The sequence below is a fragment of the Crocodylus porosus genome, unplaced genomic scaffold (genome assembly GCF_001723895.1).
Source record: "Crocodylus porosus isolate Cpor-Errol unplaced genomic scaffold, CroPor_comp1, whole genome shotgun sequence".
Taxonomy (NCBI): domain Eukaryota; kingdom Metazoa; phylum Chordata; order Crocodylia; family Crocodylidae; genus Crocodylus; species Crocodylus porosus.
This window is the reverse complement of record NW_017728907.1, coordinates 59,250,961-59,268,810: the sequence shown is the minus strand read 5'-3', so window position 1 is coordinate 59,268,810 and position 17,850 is coordinate 59,250,961. Positions and strand designations below refer to the sequence as shown.

General features: G+C 43.9%; 1 protein-coding gene across 7 annotated transcripts in view; it reads right to left on the bottom strand.

Annotated features, from left to right (window-relative positions):
* Nucleotides 1–17,850, bottom strand: part of PATJ (PATJ, crumbs cell polarity complex component) — a 226,842-nt gene that overhangs the window by 26,254 nt on the left and 182,738 nt on the right. For all 7 annotated transcript variants that reach the window (XM_019531540.1, XM_019531542.1, XM_019531543.1 and 4 more), the window contains 3 exons: nt 9,344–9,427; nt 6,457–6,650; nt 1,322–1,469 (listed from right to left, as the gene is read on the bottom strand). In XM_019531540.1, the coding sequence (XP_019387085.1) occupies nt 1,322–1,469; nt 6,457–6,650; nt 9,344–9,427 (426 nt within the window). The remainder of the gene's footprint in view (nt 1–1,321; nt 1,470–6,456; nt 6,651–9,343; nt 9,428–17,850) is intronic.

Below are 17,850 nucleotides of genomic sequence, written 5' to 3'. Positions count from 1 at the left end.
TGCAGCGTGGGGCAGTAGGGGACAGCAGGGATCACCCCCCTGCCCAGCAGCACCTGTTGAGTCAGAGCGGGGGTGGGGTTCCCCAAGTTCCAGGAGCTGGGGCAGGCAGGGCAGCCATTGCTGGGCTGGGAGAGTGAGCGGGGGATGGGCCTGGAATAGTCGGTGATTTGGCCAAATCGAATCGGGACAGTGATTTGAATCACCAAATCTAATCATTGTCCCCCAGACTTGCCCAATCCAAATCCAAAGCAAATACTAGCCGCTTCACACAGGCCTACTATTTGGTAACTTCTTGAAGAAACCATCAAGGTTTAACACACAAAACTTTAAATTTTCTATTTCTTTTGTTTTGATTTGAACCACATAACAAGTTCTTGGGGCCCAATTCAAAGCCCACTACATTGAGCAGGTGTCTCTATACTGCCACTTTGGGATTGGGATCAACACAATAAACCAGCACAGTTATACAATAACAGGCAGCAGCAGCAAACCAGACCTGTGAAAAACAAGTCAGCAGGAAAGATACTGCTCAACAGAGCAGATCTGAACATAAAACACATAGACACTGTTTAATAAGAATGTCTCGTGCTATTAAAGACTGACCTCTACATGGGGAAACTTTGGGCCAAGTCCCTACCCTGAATAAATACTCTACTTCTTCATGAGAATATCAGTGAACATAGCCCTTTCTCTTCAACACAGTTTGAGGTAGACAACAGAGGTAGGAGGCTGTAGGTAATGGTTATTCTCAATCGAGAGTATAGGGCCCTATGGATCTTATGGACCTGCTAGTAACCTGCATTCTTTCCCCACCTACAACACCCTTTTCCTGCAAACCCATTAAGAAAGTATTTCCACATAGTTCTGGAGTAGCAGTCTCTCCTTAAGTAGGCCTGTTCTTGACCTGGTATTTCTAGTCAGGAACTAGTTCCAAATCATTCAGTCAAAAGCACTAACTCGCAAGGAAAGCCAGGTTTATGCTTCAGTTTGGTGGCTGCTAGGGATAGCTTCAATCCAACTCAGTTTCAGTTATATGCCTTTCAACTTTCATAACATTTTTCTAACTCTTGAAATATATGGTTGGGTTCTGAAATAAATGTCTAAACAATATATGTATCTCCATTTTTGCCACTGCACACTACATAAATACACATGTAGAGCTATATCTAAATGAACCTCCCAATGTAATTTTAGATCACATTTCTGTCTTCATAATCGGTTTCAGGTTGTCCTGTCTGTGCACAAATAGCTCTCCAAGATAATTACCTTGCACAATGTCAGTAACTGCAATTTAATATCTAAGAATGTATTATGTACTCACCTTGAGTATAGTAGCAACAATCTCTTGTGAGGCATTTCTCATATCCTCTCCATTAACAGATAAGATCTGATCTCCTTGAATTAATCTCCCATCAAGGTCTGCAGCGCCTCCTTTAACAATGTCAGAGATAAACACTCCACTTCCATTTCTGACAATGCAAGAAGCATATGGCTAATTATACAATCCAATATTCTCTGTGAGTGCAATTCAGATTACTTGCATTTAAAAGACATTTAAAAAAAAACTTGGGAGCAGAAGGAACAAACTAATTTTGGACCCACTTGACCTTTGGAAGCTACTCACGAGCTACTCATTTTAACCAGGAAATATTCTGAAAATACATTAGTAAAAAGCTACTTTTTACTTATACAACAAAAGTAACATTTCTGACTGCACTGCATTCTGACAAGTGCCATTTATAAAGCTCCACAGTCACTTTGGCCCAGATCCTCAAAGGCATATAGGGCTGCTTGCAGACATTTAAATGCCCCACCCCCACAAACCATGTTTTACAGGAAGAAGTAGCATGTTACTTTGACCTGGCTCTGCAGTGCCTGTATACGCCAGGTGCTTCCGTGAGGTTTTTTGGCACTTTTATCAATCAGCAATTAGATTCAATCAGCAATTAGATTTAAGAGGCAAAAAAGCCCCATTAAAGCACCTCATCCAGTGGCGATGCATAGAGGGTGCACTTGCACCCCCTCAGAGTGCTGTTGCACCCCTGACAAGTTGCGCTCCCTGCTTAGGCAATTAGCATGGGGGGTGAAGCGGGGCAGGCAGAAGCACTGGTGTCCCCCCGCGAGCACTGGGTGGGGAGTGGGAGCGCCTGGATGAAGCCCCGGGGCCACTTCTGGGAGTGCCACAGCTGCTTCCTGGTTGGCGCAATTGGCCGTGTGGGGAATCACCCCCAGTTGGCAAGACTGGCCATGGAGGCAGGGACACACACACTCCCCTCAATCACTGACTAATTTCTGGGGGGGGGGGGGGGGGGGCACACACGCCCCCCCTGACTAAAGTGACACCAGTTGCCCATGACCTGGGCTTGTCGTGGGTGCACACAGAGTTTAAAGTAAAGCAATGTTTGTTTGGGTTTTTTAATGCCTGTGTGGGAGAGCACTTTGGGTGCCCATGACTTAAAGATTTGAGAACGGGCAGCCTGCAGGTGTGGGCTAGCCCTAATGAGGCAGTTAGATGACCCCAGGAGGGTCCTGGGATTGGAGGAGAGGGCTTAGCAGCCTTCAGTCTGCTGCTGAAGCCAGAACAACACCACCTGGCTGAGCCACTGCTCGCAACACCTCAGCAGTAAAGGTGGAACTACGGGGATGGCAGGAGGTTCCTGGGGGCCCAGTGAGGCCCCAAGTCCCACAAAGAAGGCTTGGGCCTAGAGAAAATAAGGTCCAGGCCAGAATAGGGGCTCACAACTTGCGGGCCTACATATGGGCTAGGCAAGCCCCTGATTTAGAACAGGCAGGGGTGAGTCCAGTTGAGAGGAGAGTGGTGTTATTAAGATCTCTGTGACTAGAGCAAGCCTAGTGTGAGATGGCCGTATGGTAGGGCCCAAAAGGGGACCCCTGTTGTCTAAGGAGGTCAGCTGCTGCAGGGCTGAGACCAACAAACCAACTGGTCAATGCAAGAGGGCCAGGGCAGGAAGGCCAAAGGGCAATTAAGCCTAAAGTGAGGGGCAGGCCAGGGCCATGATGAGCTATCTTGCACCCTGACTGGCCTGGAGGTGGGGCCAGAGCTTAAGGGGGCTGAAATTCCCCTCAATGTGGGGGACATCACTGTCAAGGGGAAGAAAGGCTCAGTGAGACAGTAGGTTGAAATGAAGGAGGCTAAAATGCAGACTCTGGAGGGGAGGCACCCAATGTGGGGTTCGGAGAGTTGGGCCAGTGAGAGACAGACAGCTGTAGGAGGCTGAAACAGAAGGTCCAGTAGAGAGAGCAGCCCAGAAACAACATATAGCCCAGTAGGGATAAGACCAAGGCAAACAAGCCTGCACTGCTCCTGGGTATGACTGAAAACTGCACCCTGCTGGGGAAGGATGGTCTCGTGGGGCTACCTGTGGCAGGGGAGCACCCCAGAAATGCCAGGCCAGTTGCCTCCCCAGTGAAAGGCAGGGAGGGGTGCCTTAAAACCCCAGCTCCCACATCCTGGTGGGTTACCCAGACCTAGGGACAGGCATGGGAGCTAGGCACATCTACGGACACCTGAAAGCCATGAGGTACAAGACCCAAGAGGGTCACAGCGAGGGAGGCCCCAGTGAGGGGGCATATGTAGGAAGCCCCATGAAGAGGGCAGTTAGGCCAAAGTAAGCCTACACATGCCCGAGGCCACAGCTGGGCCAGAGGCCTAGACCCTGGTAAGTCCTCAGATGTGGTGAGGCTGAATTTGGGTCAAAGGTTAAGAACTTTTGGGCACTTGGGTCAGGTCCCAGAGGACTGGAAAAGGGCCAGTGTGGTCCCTATTTTCAAGACTGGGAGGAAGCAGGATCTGAATAATTATAGGCCAGTCAGTCTCACCTCCATCCTTGGAAAGGTCTTTGAAAAGATTATGAAGGATCACATTTGTGGGAGTCCAGCAGGAAAAATAATGCAGCAGGGAAACCAGCATGGATTCGCAGCAGATAGATCATGCCTGACCAATCTGGTTTTGCTTTATGACAGGATCACAAAGTGCTTAGACACAGGAGTAGAGGTGGATGTTGTTTTCTTGGATTTTAGCAAGGCCTTTAATACGGTATCTTATCCCATTCTCATAATAAATTAAGAGGCTGTGACATAGATGTTTACATTTGCCACAGTGTGTGGCAAATTGGCTTAGCAGTTGCACCTAGAGAGTGGTAGTAGATGGGTCAGTATCGACCTGGAAGGATGTAGATACTGGGGTACTGCAGGGTTCAGTCCTTGGACCTGTACTCTTCAATATCTTCATCACCGACTTGGATGTGGGTGCGAAGTGTACTCTGTCCAAGTTTGTGGATAATACTAAATTGTGGGGTGAAGTGCACACTTTAGAGGGTAGGGAACGATTGCAGGCAAACACTGACAGGGTAGAAAAGTGGGAAGTACACAACAAGATGCAGTACAACAAGGACAAGTACACAGTGCTGCACCTAGGATGCAAAAATATCCAGCACACCTACTGGCTGGGAAGTGACCCTCTCAGTAGCACAGAAGCAGAAAGGAATCTTGGAGTCATAGTGGACTCCAAGGTGAACAAGAGTTGTCAGTGTGACAAAATCATCAGAAAGCTAACCACACTTTATCATGCATCAGCAGATGCATGACAAATACCACCAACAAGGTGATACTTCCCTGCTATGCGGCATTGGTCAGACCGCAGTTGGAGTATTGCATCCAGTTCTGGGTGTCATACTTCAAGAAAGATGTTGATAGACTCGAGAGGGTCCAAAGGAGGCCACTTAGGGGCTTACAGGACAAACCCTATGAGAAGAGACTGAGGGACTGGGACCTCTTCAGCCCCCACAAGAGAAGGTTGAGAGATGATATTGTGGCTGCCTACAAATTCATTAGTGGGATGCAACAAGGGGTCAGAGATGCTGTTCACCAGGGTGCCTCTTGGGTTAACACGGAACAATAGTCACAAACTGACAGAGTAGATTTAGGCTAGGTACCAGGAAAAAGTTCGTCACGGTAAGGGTGGCCAAAACTTAGAATGGGCTTCCAAGGGAGGTGGTGCTCTCCCCTACCTTGGGGGTCTTTAAGAGAAGACTGGATAGGCATCTGGCTGGGGTCATCTAACCCCAGCACTTCCCCGTTTAGGCTGGGGGTTGGACTGAATGATCTGTTGAGGTCACTTCTGACCCTAGCATCTGTGAATCTATGAACTTGTTTTGGATGCCATCTGTAATGCATGGGACATGATGAGGGAAGGTTGGAGTTGTATACAGTGCTCCCTGGCATTGGGGCAGTAAATTGGGCAGCCTCCTGAATTTTACACCAGTTTTTGGAACAAGTCATGGTAGATGAGACTGGGCAGACTGCCCTAAAGAGACAGGTAGGCTCAGCCCTAAGTTGGCCCCCTGCCACAGTCTGCAAGCAGCCTAGGTGCCTATTTTGTGCCTAAGCTTCTAAGTTTCAGTAACACCGATGGGAGTTAGACACTTAAATATCTGCTGTTGAAGATTTGTGCCTACCTAATTCATCCTCCAATAGACCTCCAGGCACCAGGTGGTTGTACTATTTTAAAGTACAACCAAAACAACTGCATCCAGTTTTGGGCTCCACAATTCAAAAAAGGATGTGGAGAAGCCTGAGAGTGTGCAGAGAAGAGCCACACGCATGATCAAGGGTCAGGAAAACAGACCTTATGATGACAGGCTGAAAGCCATGGGACTCTTCAGCCTGCAAAAGCACAGGCTCAGGGGTGATCTGATGGCCACCTATAAGTTTATCAGGGGTGCTCACCAGGATCTGGGGGAACGTCTGTTCACCAAAGCACCCCAATGGATGACAAAGTCAAATGGTCACAAACTCCTTCATGATCATTTCAGGCTGGACATAAGGAAGAACTTCTTTACTGTCCAAGCCCACAAGGTTTGGAATAGACTGTCACCGGAGGTGGTTCCAGCACCTACTTTGAATGCCTTCAAGAGACAACTGGATGTTTATCTTGCTGGGATCCTATGATCCCTGCTGACTTCCTGCCCTTGCAGCAGGGGGCTGGACTCGATTTTCCAAGGTCCCTTCCAGCCCTAATGTCTATGAAAGTCTATGAAAGATGGGAAAACCAAGTCAGCTAAGTTAAGACTTGCCTGCAACCCTATGGAGCCTGTGAAAATCACTCGAGCTTGTAGGGCTCCTAGTTTTGTGGTCCGTGACAGGACCATAAGATTCATAAATCAAGGTACCTATTATTACGTTATGCTGCAAAACGCCATTTTTCCAAAGGAAACCACAACTTTAGTTACACCATGACACTGTTCATTTTAGAGAGGAATGTGTATGAAACCCAGAGATCTGAATCCTCCAGCATAATGCTGGAGAAGTTCAAATCCCAACATTTGTGGCTTAAGACACTCTTTCTTACTTCACATTCAAATTAGTGGCTTACAATTGTTCACGTGGCAAAAATACAACTCAAATGCAGATCTGACTATAAAGAGCAAATCTTACCGTTTTCCAACAATGCTTAAGCCTAGTCCTCGGCCGGTTTTCTTTTGTAGATCTATATAGAAAATCTCCAAATTCTCTTCGTCCTTATACTGAGCTTCATCCCTATAAACAACCAGTTGTACCTTCTGAGGCGTCTGTCTCAAGGCTGTGATAGCTTCTTCATGACTAGCATTCCTCAAATCCATTCCATTCACCTGAAATAACCAAATAATCAGTTTTCTAAGGCACATAATAGTTGGCTTTTTGTCACCTCAGAATCTGAGTACCTCATAAACAACATACTTATCTTTATAATGCTTCTATGTGGCAGGCCAAAATTCTCAAACTTGGGTGCTTCAGCACCATGCTTCAGTGGGCTGATTATCAGCTGTGCTGAGCACTTATATTTCTTGTTGACTAACCTCTCTAAAAAAGATCCTACCAACATCCATTACCCAATTTTAAGTGCTCTAATAAGAAAATTTTGGCCTAAATTATTTCCTTAGCATCTCAATGGCATTTGCAAGAGTTAACATTGCCACAGTGTTCTGTGCCAGTCCCGTCAACGTGTGGAGAGAGGTAGTTAGCTGTGTTAGTCTGAAGTCAAGCTGAAAGCTGGATACCTTAAGCTTAGGCCTCTCTGAACAAGTTAGTGTCCAAGGTGCCACGCTGCCCTGCCTTCTCCCCAGCTTGAGGGGGAGGCATTCTTTATGAGGCAGCTCTGTCCTGGGTCCTCATGATTAAAAATGCTACCAATTGTGCAAAATGCTGATTTTGTAGCATTCACTCTTGCCTACTGTAGCCACAATTAAAGTGCATTCACTTTGAACTATAAAACCGCTCTCATCCTTCATTTTAGAGGTGGAAGTAATGCCTGATCCTCTGTACACACATTTCTCCAGCTTTTTCTTTGTTTAAGTAATGCTTAAGTTGAATTTCCTTCCAAGATCACAACGCTGACGAACAAAAAATATCCCACCTAAGTTGGCTGGGAACTGGACCATTTCTGTGGTGAGCATAATTTTCTCCAACTCTTACTAGCAGATTTCAGTATTTTCAAATGTAAATTTACAGAAAAATGATGATCTCGAAGCCAAAAGAGGCTGTTATGAGATGATTATTTTATTTTGTTCCAATAGATGGCACACAAGACCACTACTAGAGTTTTCAGTTAAACTTCTCTGAAAGCAGCATGAGAGCATTCTATTAATAATCAGGCCAAAAGTCAAGGCTGCAATAGTTATGATCAAATTTGGAAGTATTAACAAACTCTTGCAACTTAAAGGTCAGATTCCAGTTATAGCCAAATCTAGCATCTATAGCCTGAATGTGTCTTCTGTTCTGTGCCTTAGTTTACCATCAACTCTATAAAAAAAAAAGCTCGGACATCAAAAACCAAAGATTTCATAGGGATCAGAAAATATTTAATAATATAAAACTATAAATACAAAAATACAATGCAATAAATTTAAAAAAAAAGAAAAAAACAATTTCTTGATATTTCTAACCATATAAAAACAATTTAGTCATCAATTATTTGAAACGGATGAATTTTAGATAGGATGAATATATTATGTATATGCTACATCACTGTATTTTTCTTTTCATGCGTCTGTATGAAACAGATTGAATTAGGCTTATCTGAAGTCAGCACTGTTGTACATTTGCCTCACCAGGTGAGCTTTAAAAGAAACAATTCACACAAAGATTATGACATCAAAAGATCTGCAGCTTCCTGATTAGCTGCTATAGAATTCATTAACCTTGTCCATTTTTTTTTTTTTACGTGCTTCGTGGTCTCATTTTGTGAATACACACTTGTTTTAAAATGAAAAAAATATATAGTCTGAATACTAAAAAAATATTTTCTGTGAAAGAGCTGTAAAGACAACTCCCTAGGTACCCCTCGCTATTTTTCTAACCCCATGCACTAGCGCTGTAATGGGTGTGCTGGGAATTTGTCCTGATTTGACAGAGAGGCACTGTAAACAGCTGCACTAGAACCACCATAGGCTGACTTTAGCTTAATTTTGCAATCAACAGCCTCCCTTTCTTAACTCTTTGCCATCTGTATTCTATTCTTGGATTTATATTCATCTCCGAGGGAGGCGGGGGGAAGAAAAACAGTTCTGTTGTTGGCCTATTTCTTGCACAAGGTTACAGAAAGAAATTCATACGTTCACCATAACTTGTTTCTTTTAACATCTAGTTAATCAAATCCCTTTAGTTAAAGAAACAAATACAGCCAAAAAGGTTTTACATCACACACTACCTACCCATCACAGACCATCTATGAATATTCTGAACTGACTCTTCAAGCATGGACTTATTTGTATTGTTTTCTGTAATGTAGAGCACTTTAAATTTAAAGGATTGATTCCTACGTTTGAGGACAGGCAAATAGATGCTTCCTTTTTTTTTCAGCATTCCCCTTAAATGTTTCTGAGGTTTTAGGCTAGACACGAAGACTGCATGAAGTGTAAGAAAAAAAATATTACACCTTTGATTATTTATATTACTAATTGTCAAGATGTACTAATGCTGAAGGGTATTACAACAACATTAAGGAAGACATGAACATAAGAAAGTAACACTGTATCAGTAGGGACTTCTAAATAAAAGATTTACCAGATGCATCTTTATGAATTACTGTACATGGAAGCTGAATCATGTAATTCAAGACACATCTTGTCTGATCAAATTTAATACAGTCACCAATTGTAACAAAATATGATTTGTTGGGCATTTCTTACTGCTGTTCTTTTTTTGGAGAAAATAATCCTCAAGATCATACGGTAACTGATATATAACATTATACACACCGGCATCTTCCAAGTAGTTAAGGGCTTTTTCAGAAAACAACTTTAAATTAAACATTAAGACATTTAAATAAAATTTGCAGATTTACCTCAAGAATTTGATCACCAGCCCAAAGTCGGCCATCTCTAGCTGCTGCGCCTTCTTCATAAACTTCGTGAATAACTATAGCATCCTGTGGGAATTACATATCTGCATTACTTCGGCATTGCAAACATTTCTTAGAAGTGATGGCTATTGACCCACTGCATGCAGCTCATAATTTAGTGCCAATATATTAAGAAGACACAGCATTTCAAGTGCTAGTTGATGTGAAGACAAAAAGAATATGACATAGGTCTTCAATATTTGCGTGTAAGAAAATTTCTGTCATAACCTTTTATCAACAATCTATATTTTGGTTAAAAAGATTTTATTCACCACTTCAGAGTAGTCTTGCCTAGAACTTCTTATGCGACTTCTATCATGTTTATATGCTGGCGTCAGCAATATATGAACTCTGTGTGAACTAGTATATTAATCTCATTTACTTTTTACGATATAATTTAAAACCAGATTCTTCAGAGTTATGAATAGTTTTAAGGGCTTGGCATAGATGCTCAATGTTAAGTGAAAACTTGATGCTTTGTGGTAAATAGCGCTGGTTCAATCTGTGAGAAATGAAAGCCAGAAGAAATGAACACTGGCAAGTATTAGTTTATTACTGAGGTTGGAAAATGTAGGCAGTGGCAGATGTAGCTGCAGGGAAGGTTTCAGTGATATAATCTTATTGCCAGCAGTAGATGTCTCTAAAGAAAAAGCATTACAGAGAACATACTGTTCTCTTTTTCCTAGCATTTTGCTTTTGCATTGTTTTATTTTTTCCCCTGAAGCATATAGGTGAATGCTCAACAGAAGGCATTTCTGATACCGATAACCAGAGGCCTAGTGAGCTCCTTTGATGCCCTGTGCAGGGAGGAGGGGGAAGCAGAGAGCCAGACAGACAGATGGGGATAGATATATTATTCCAACCGCTGGAGACCAGGTGGTTGGGGGAGTCTTATCTGCCAGGTCTTGGGTTCTCCCACTGCTGCTGCCGTGGCAGGATGGCACAGGCACACTGCACACTGGCTGCACCAGCGCCATGGTACAGACTCCCCCAGGCACTGCCACTGTGGTTCGCCCCCGAATTTGGAACTTAGGGCTGATGCCCCACTCGCCCACTTATAGATATGCTACTGCTGACAACTGGCCCCCGTCTTCAGAAACGCATGCCACTTCATAGTGTAAAATGTGCTTCTCTCCTTTCCAAACACTGAACCTCAAAGAATCATCCACTACAATGGAAATTTAAAGTCTGTAGTTGGTAATCACATGTGGCGAACCACAGTTTGATATGCATATATCAGATGACACTCAAGTATACCAAAGCAATATCTTTCCAAAAGTCCTTCCACTTCCAATACACTGCCATTCCAAAACACAACCAAATGAAATCCCTTGAAGAAAAAGGCTTGAGAACAGCAAAAGTCAAGACCCTGATTGGTCGTGCAGATGAGAGAACTTAAAGTGTGTTTGTATTTTATACGTGTTTTTAGATGCTGTGTAACTACATGACTTAACACAAGGGGACGTGACAAGAGCTAACTTCATGAGTCTTTATTGGCATACATGGTGTATAACCTGCACAGAAAGAAAAATCATATGCCCTGAAGCTAATCCTGTGATCAAGACAACCATTCAGGACTTTCCTCTGTTTCAATCCCACTACACTTTGCTTTGATGATATGGACTCAAATTTACAACCACTCTGCTGTTACTGAAGCACAGCGTCATTGTCAAGCCCTAGTCTTTGATACACTTACACCATTAATCCAGAAAAAAAAAAAACAAACTTTGAAGGGTTTTAATCACAAATGGATTACAGTTGATACAAGTATCCCTGATGCAAAAGAGATTTTAATCTGCATCAAGGAAGGAAAAAGCACACTGAGCTCTGTAATCAAGTTACCAAGATAATTAAAAAATCAAAAGAATACTTTGATTGAAAGGAACAATACCAATGGCAACTGTAGGGTTTTGAGGAAATGAACCAGCTACCACCCTAGGAACTAAGGGACAACATGTTCATTTACATTTCAGCAGTCACTGCCTCAAAACCTCCGATTTAATCTTTTTTTTTCTTTCCAGGTTTTATATCTGCTGAAAAAAATGATCAAATGTGCCTTTCATCTTGGAGAAAAACTAGTGGGATAATGCTGACAAACATTTTCTAATCTGAAATGGGTTGCAGATCTCAGCAGTACGTTCTGAGAGGAGGCTGAAAACCACGTAGTAGTAGGAGCCCTGTCCCCTTACGCATTACTGCTGTTAAAGTTCTTTATACTTGAAGGTTTCAAAACACTTAGTAAAGTAAGAGCAGTATCAGACTTCCAGTTTTACTAGTGGATGAATGGCTGTGAGGTAACTTGCCCAAAGCCACAGAATAGATCTGTGTAACAGTCACAAATAGAACGCAAAACTTCTGACACTGGCCAGCGGGACTGTGCTACCTCCCAGCAGTCTGCTTTAATAATGAGAATAATTTTCTCCCACTCCTTCATCTACCCCTCTGATAATCCAGCCTGTGTTGAAACCAACCAAAATGTTAATTACAGTTTAAAATTGTACAGTCAGACACCAGCAGGTTCACTGCAGCTGCGGATTCTAGAATCCAGAGAGATTTGAGAATAGCACAGCTCTGCTTATTTCAATCAGTTCTGTTTGCACCTGTGGATTCAGCATGCAGCCAAAGCATGTAGTCATCAAGAAACAGTGTGAGGACAGCGAGTCCTGTGAGTCTCCAGTCCATATCAGCACCCGACTTGTAGAGCTGGCCAGGAATTCTTCAATAAAACTCACCAGACAATGCCAAACTATCAAAACTGGAAGTTTTGAGGAGGAAGAGTCACTTCTGAGGAATTTCTTATTTTACATGCATTTCAAAATTGGTGGAATAACATGTTTTGACAAAAAAAAATTGTTTTAAAAATTACCTTTACTTCAAAACATGAATTACCATAAAAAAACCCAGTAAAGACAGCTGCAACTGAAACTAACATTTTGAAATCATATTTTGAAATCACACAAAAGAAGCATTTCAATCACTTGGAAGTTTTGCATATTTTTGGTTTGTGAAAATGAGATTTACGATGGAAAAATTGTGAACAACCTTGTGAGACAAATTTTTCTGCCCAGAAATTATACTCATGACACCAACAGAAATGAGGAAATGCACCAGATGCACACAACAGACCATCTGGGCAAAAAGTTTCAACTCCAGAGTACTGAATGCAGTTTCTCATACTGTTACCGGGCAATGATATAATATGAGCACAAGAATCCCAGCAGGTATGAACAAAAGCCTCAAGACTGCAATCACAATAAGGTACAAGTATGGGAAAGCAGAAAGTTCTGCAAACATCAGCATAACGTGGAAGGCAGAGAAACAAAAGAAAGAAGACAGGGCACAGACAGCAAAACAGGTCTCAACAGAGGAGGTCTGGTATCTGCTATCTTTGCTGACTGTGAAACTGAGGCCAGGTTAATACTTTTTCTATTTAAGTTGTATTCTCACGTCCCAATAAAGTTTAGACCCCAATGTACTAGGCATCATACAAACACACAGCAAGACAGTCCCTCCTCCCTGTTGGAGGTTATATTTTAAGGACTGCAGTAGTGGAGATAAACGTGTACTGGAATAAAGAGATAGTCTATGGCCAAATCATGAGGAGCCATGTAACAGGCCGCATACTTGCTGGGTATAGCAGGCTGCTGGCATGCAGGAGCTACAGCTTGGCTGAAGGCAGCAAGAATCTAATTGCAGGCCTGGCCAGGAGGACTGGGGCAGCTGGTAAAGATAACTGGCTGGCCCAGAAGAAGTAAAAAGCTCCCAGGGAAGGGAGAGTGAAAGACTATGAGAGCTGGAGAGAGCTTCATGGCTAAGGGTAAGATGGAGCCAGGAACTCTCAGGTTCTGGGACAAGACTCCACTACGACAGGGAACTCATTTTAGAAAGAGAGAGGGAAAACTGTAGTGCTGAGGAAGCAGTACGGAGCCAGAGTTGCCCTCTCAGGATCTGGAAAAAGATCCTAAGTTTTGGGAACCCTTTATTGGCTCTGTCTGTTTTATTTGGAAAATAAAGAACTGTTCTAACTCCAAACCAGCTACAGGTGGTGAAGAATGTGGGCAGAATGAGAGATAGGAGCTCTGCTGAAGGGACTGAAGCAGCAGCAGCAGCAGTTCATGACAGATCAGATGCAGCAGTTCCAGAGAGAACAGCAGCAGTGCATGCAGGAAGGGACATTAGAAATCCTGGAGAAATGGCTGAGTTCCCAGAAGAAGTGTGGGGTTGTTGATCACACAGAGAAGCTGGAGCGTGAACTGTTAAAGCCACAGCTCTTTGCAGATGAGCAGGCAGACAATCTACAACGGAAACTGGAGGGTAGGCATATACAGGACATAGAAGGGCTGAGAAAGGAATTGACCAAACTCAGCAGTTAGTCCGTGGCCTTTTGGAAAGAGAGGCAAAAGGCTCCTAGAGCAGATGGAGGCTGAACACCACCACCAGGAATAGAGAGAGGCAGAGGTGCTGGCTATAAAATGGCAAATCCTACAGCTGGAAGCCAAGTGGGAAGAGGTCCAAGGGAGGTCTGCCACTGTGCCACAGCCACAAAAAGAGATACAGAGCCCTCTGGGAGGGGGAAGGCGGAGGGGACAGAGATTGACCAGGTAGAGGACCACAACCCAAAAGTGAACCCAGAGAAAGACAGACAGACAGATCTAGGAACTACCACACCCATGAGGCAGGTTGTAGAGACCCAGAAAGGGAGATGAGGAGGTAGGGCAGGGGGAGAAGACCCCGAGAAAGACTAAGTTTCCAGAAGTGGACAGTAAACCTCAATGGGTAAGCACAGGGGTGTGGAAGCTGCAAGGCAAAGAAGGGGTCCTGTGGGTCACTATGGGAAATAGGTGGACCCCAACAGGAACCAATGCCAGAGACTACAGATAGAACCCCCACCCGCACCGTGAAGGACAACAAAAGTCAAGACCCCCAGGGAAGTCCCCAGAGATTATTGAGAAAGAGCTGAAGCCAGATGAGGAAACAGTAACAACACCTGCTACAGCCATGAAAAAAAGGAGATAAATATCCTGCTCACAGGGAAGACAAGTGGGAAGACTGGCAGTGCTCTGCTTCAGGGTAGTCTGGAAGAAACTAAAACAAGTATTCCAGACAGCTGGGACAGTAAGGTATGCAGTCAGTTGAAGGTACAAGACAGAAGAGCCAAAGGCACAGGGACAGCTAGCGCTGAACACCCCAGTGAAGCCACTCACATGGTGGCAATGTTTGATGGGCTGATATTATAAGGCAGGCCTATGTGGGTAACGATGGATAGAGACTACACATGGAGACTGCCAGGCTGTGGCCAGTGTGGGGTCATAACAGCCTTGGGACCAAAGTAATTTCCAGTGGGGTCTGGGCCCGGTGGGGAACCCATCTCAATCTTCCAAAAGAGAAGACTCCAGATTGGAGGCCTGCACCCGGGGAGAGGTGACAGACTGTTATTGCAATACAGAGTACAGGTGGAAGGCTGGTCCCGAATTAGAGGAGACACTCATGGAAGCAGGTCACTGGGAGACTCCAGGCTGGTAAAACTGATAACCTGTGTCTATGTTGTTAGTAAGAGGGGCCAGAGGAACACGAAACTCTAAAACAACCCCCCCCCCATGAGTTGTAAAAAGGGGGATGGGGATTATAACAGGGAACAAGAGGGCTTCTATGGCTTCAAGAAGAAACCTCAACAAGGAAGGGCAGACTTATCCTCAGACTGATCCATGGCAACCCTGTGGGGGACTAAAGAATTGCCTCACAGGAAAGGCAGCAAGGAGAAAAGCAGTTGGGTAAGAAGGCTGCAGCAGAGGGACTGACCGACTGACTAAGACCAAGTGGCCCTGGGGAACTGCAAGAAAGGAGATGAGGGCTTCCAGGGAGATATGGTCTAGTAGGAGACCCAGAGTGGGGATTTTGGTATATAGCCAGAGGGCTAGTGTTTACCGTTAGGTTTTACACCAGAGGACTAGCCATGATTAATAGGGGGTGAAAAGGTCGCTTGGTGCCAGAGAGCACATCAGGTTTAGCTGTGAATAGTTCTGAGGCAGTAAGTGCCCTGGGGGAGTACTGCTTGAGGGCTAACTAAGGTTAAGCCAGAGAAAGTGAGATTGAGCAGCTGGATCCAGGAAGGTGATAGCTATGGCCTGAAGCCAGAAAAGCTCAGGCTAGTGTCCATGACAGGAGAAACCGGGGCCAAACAGCCCAGCGTCCAAGAGGGACAGAAATGAGAGCCAAGGGCTCAGTGGGTAGAGCTGAAAGACCTGGGCTGGAAACACCGGGAGGATGGACAGAGACTGGGAACAATACCCTACTGCCCGGGGTTACAATTAGTGAGGTTGGACTCCTTCTCCCAAGAAGGGAGGAGGGGAAATAAAAACAAAAAACGGAAGAGGGTTCCCCCCTGGGAGGGGAGGATGTGTAGTAGGCTACATGCTTGCTGGGTGTAGTAGGCTGTTGGCTTGCAAAGGCTACAACGCAGCTGCAGGCAGTGAAAATCTAATTGCTGGCCTGCCCAGGAGGACTGGTCCAACTGATAAGGATAACTGGCTAGCCCAGAGAAAGTAAAAAGTTCCAGGGGAGAAAAGAGCTAGGGGAATGGAGAGTGAAAGACTGTGAGAGTCAGAGAAAGAGAGATTCGTGGCTATTGGCTGCAACAACAAGTCAGGGACTCTTTCAGTTTCTGGGAGAAGACCCCAGTGAGACATGGAACTTGCTCTAGAAAGACAGAAGGACGGCTATGGGGCTGAAGAAGCAGCACGAAGCTGCAGTCACCTTCTCAGGATCTGGGAAAAGTCCCTAGAGCATGAGTTAATACCTTACGGATTACGTTATTTTTTTGCTGACTTGGTGATTTATATTTATGGTGTTTCCTGTGAGGCAAGGGTACGCAGGAAAATAAGGAACTGTGCTGAGCTAACTCCTAACCTGCTACAGGCAATATGCGGCTGTGGTAACATTTAATTTGAAGGGGTCTGCTCTGGAGTTAATATTACCTTCACCACACCTATGTGGTACAGCTATTACCCAGCTATACACTTTCATCAAGACAGATGGTAGCACTGTGTACAGCTAACTTTGCCTACTACTGTCCATTATAAAACACAGTGTTCAGTGCTTATAAAATTTAAGTATTTATGCAGACTTTTTCCATGTTGGAAGTCTGTTTCAGGCTGATTTCTTTGGGAAGGCTTCAGCAGATATGGTTCCATTATTTCTAAAAATGATGGTAGAAAAAATGTGCTATTTTGTCCAAATTAAAATAAAAGTTTGCAAAATCATTTTGCAAAAGCAACTTCAGAGGAGGAACTTGAAATCTGGCCTTCATGTCAGGAACGCTACTTTTGCTGTTCTCATAGAAAACGACCCAAAGTCAAATTCTAGGCTTTTGAAAAAAATCTTATTTTGCACATGCTCTGGGGAGATGTTATATCTAACAGCTATATTGTCCAAAGAATCTCTCTGCATCCCACTGAAGTTTGCAGGGACCAAGATGAATTTTTCCCCCTCTAGTTGCCATTCCCAGCTTCTAGAAACAGCAAGCACAGAAAATGAAAGCAGAAAGACTGCTTTTACTATATCCACAAAATGGAAGACATCGAATATGTAAAAGGACATGCTTGCAGCTAAGCAATGGCTTGTAGCCCCACAGAACTGGATTCTAAGTCACTTAAACCCCATTTTTCACAGCTGTCATTAATTTTGTCTTGCTTATCTTCTAGCTATCTAACTTAGACACCTGAAGTCCAGTTTGCAGAAGTGCTGAGGACTTGCAACAGTGACCAAAAACAATGGAAGTTGTGCTTTGAACATATAAAGTGATATAATAATGCTAAGTTCTCCCCAAAAAGAAACTGTAATAGACTGTATGCATCCCAAAGCAGCCACTCCAAATCAGTGAACAACTTTGACTTTGTGCTCTCTGTACCTCAGATACTCATCTGCAAAGCAGGGGGAATAAACTATCTTGTGTCAGAGAGATATTGTGAAGATAAATTCAATAATTTTTGTGAAGAATTCAGATGCTGCAGTGATGAGGACTACAGGAGCGCCCTTGGGGAAATTAAAAGCTCTGATTTTGCTGCAGGGTAATACGCAGTAAATAATGCCTAAAGCCACACACTGAACCAGGAGGATAAAACAAAGTATTAGCTCCTCATTAAGTGAACAGCATCTATCCTGGGTCTTGAATAACATGAATTTAATGGAAGGGGAGAGAGGATTATGTAATTAAACAAAACTGTAATGTACATGCAAAGGAGTCCAATTAAGGCTGCATAGTCTTAATTTTCACATTTCTCAATTTTGCCAACCTTAGGTTTCCTTTAATGTAGTTAAATTAAAACATGATCAGAGAACATCTATCCAAAGATAGCATTCATGACTTCCTAAAACAGTACAACCAAGTCATAGTTACCAGGTTTCCAAATGAACATTTAGTATACAGAAATTTCTAAAGAGCTATATAATAC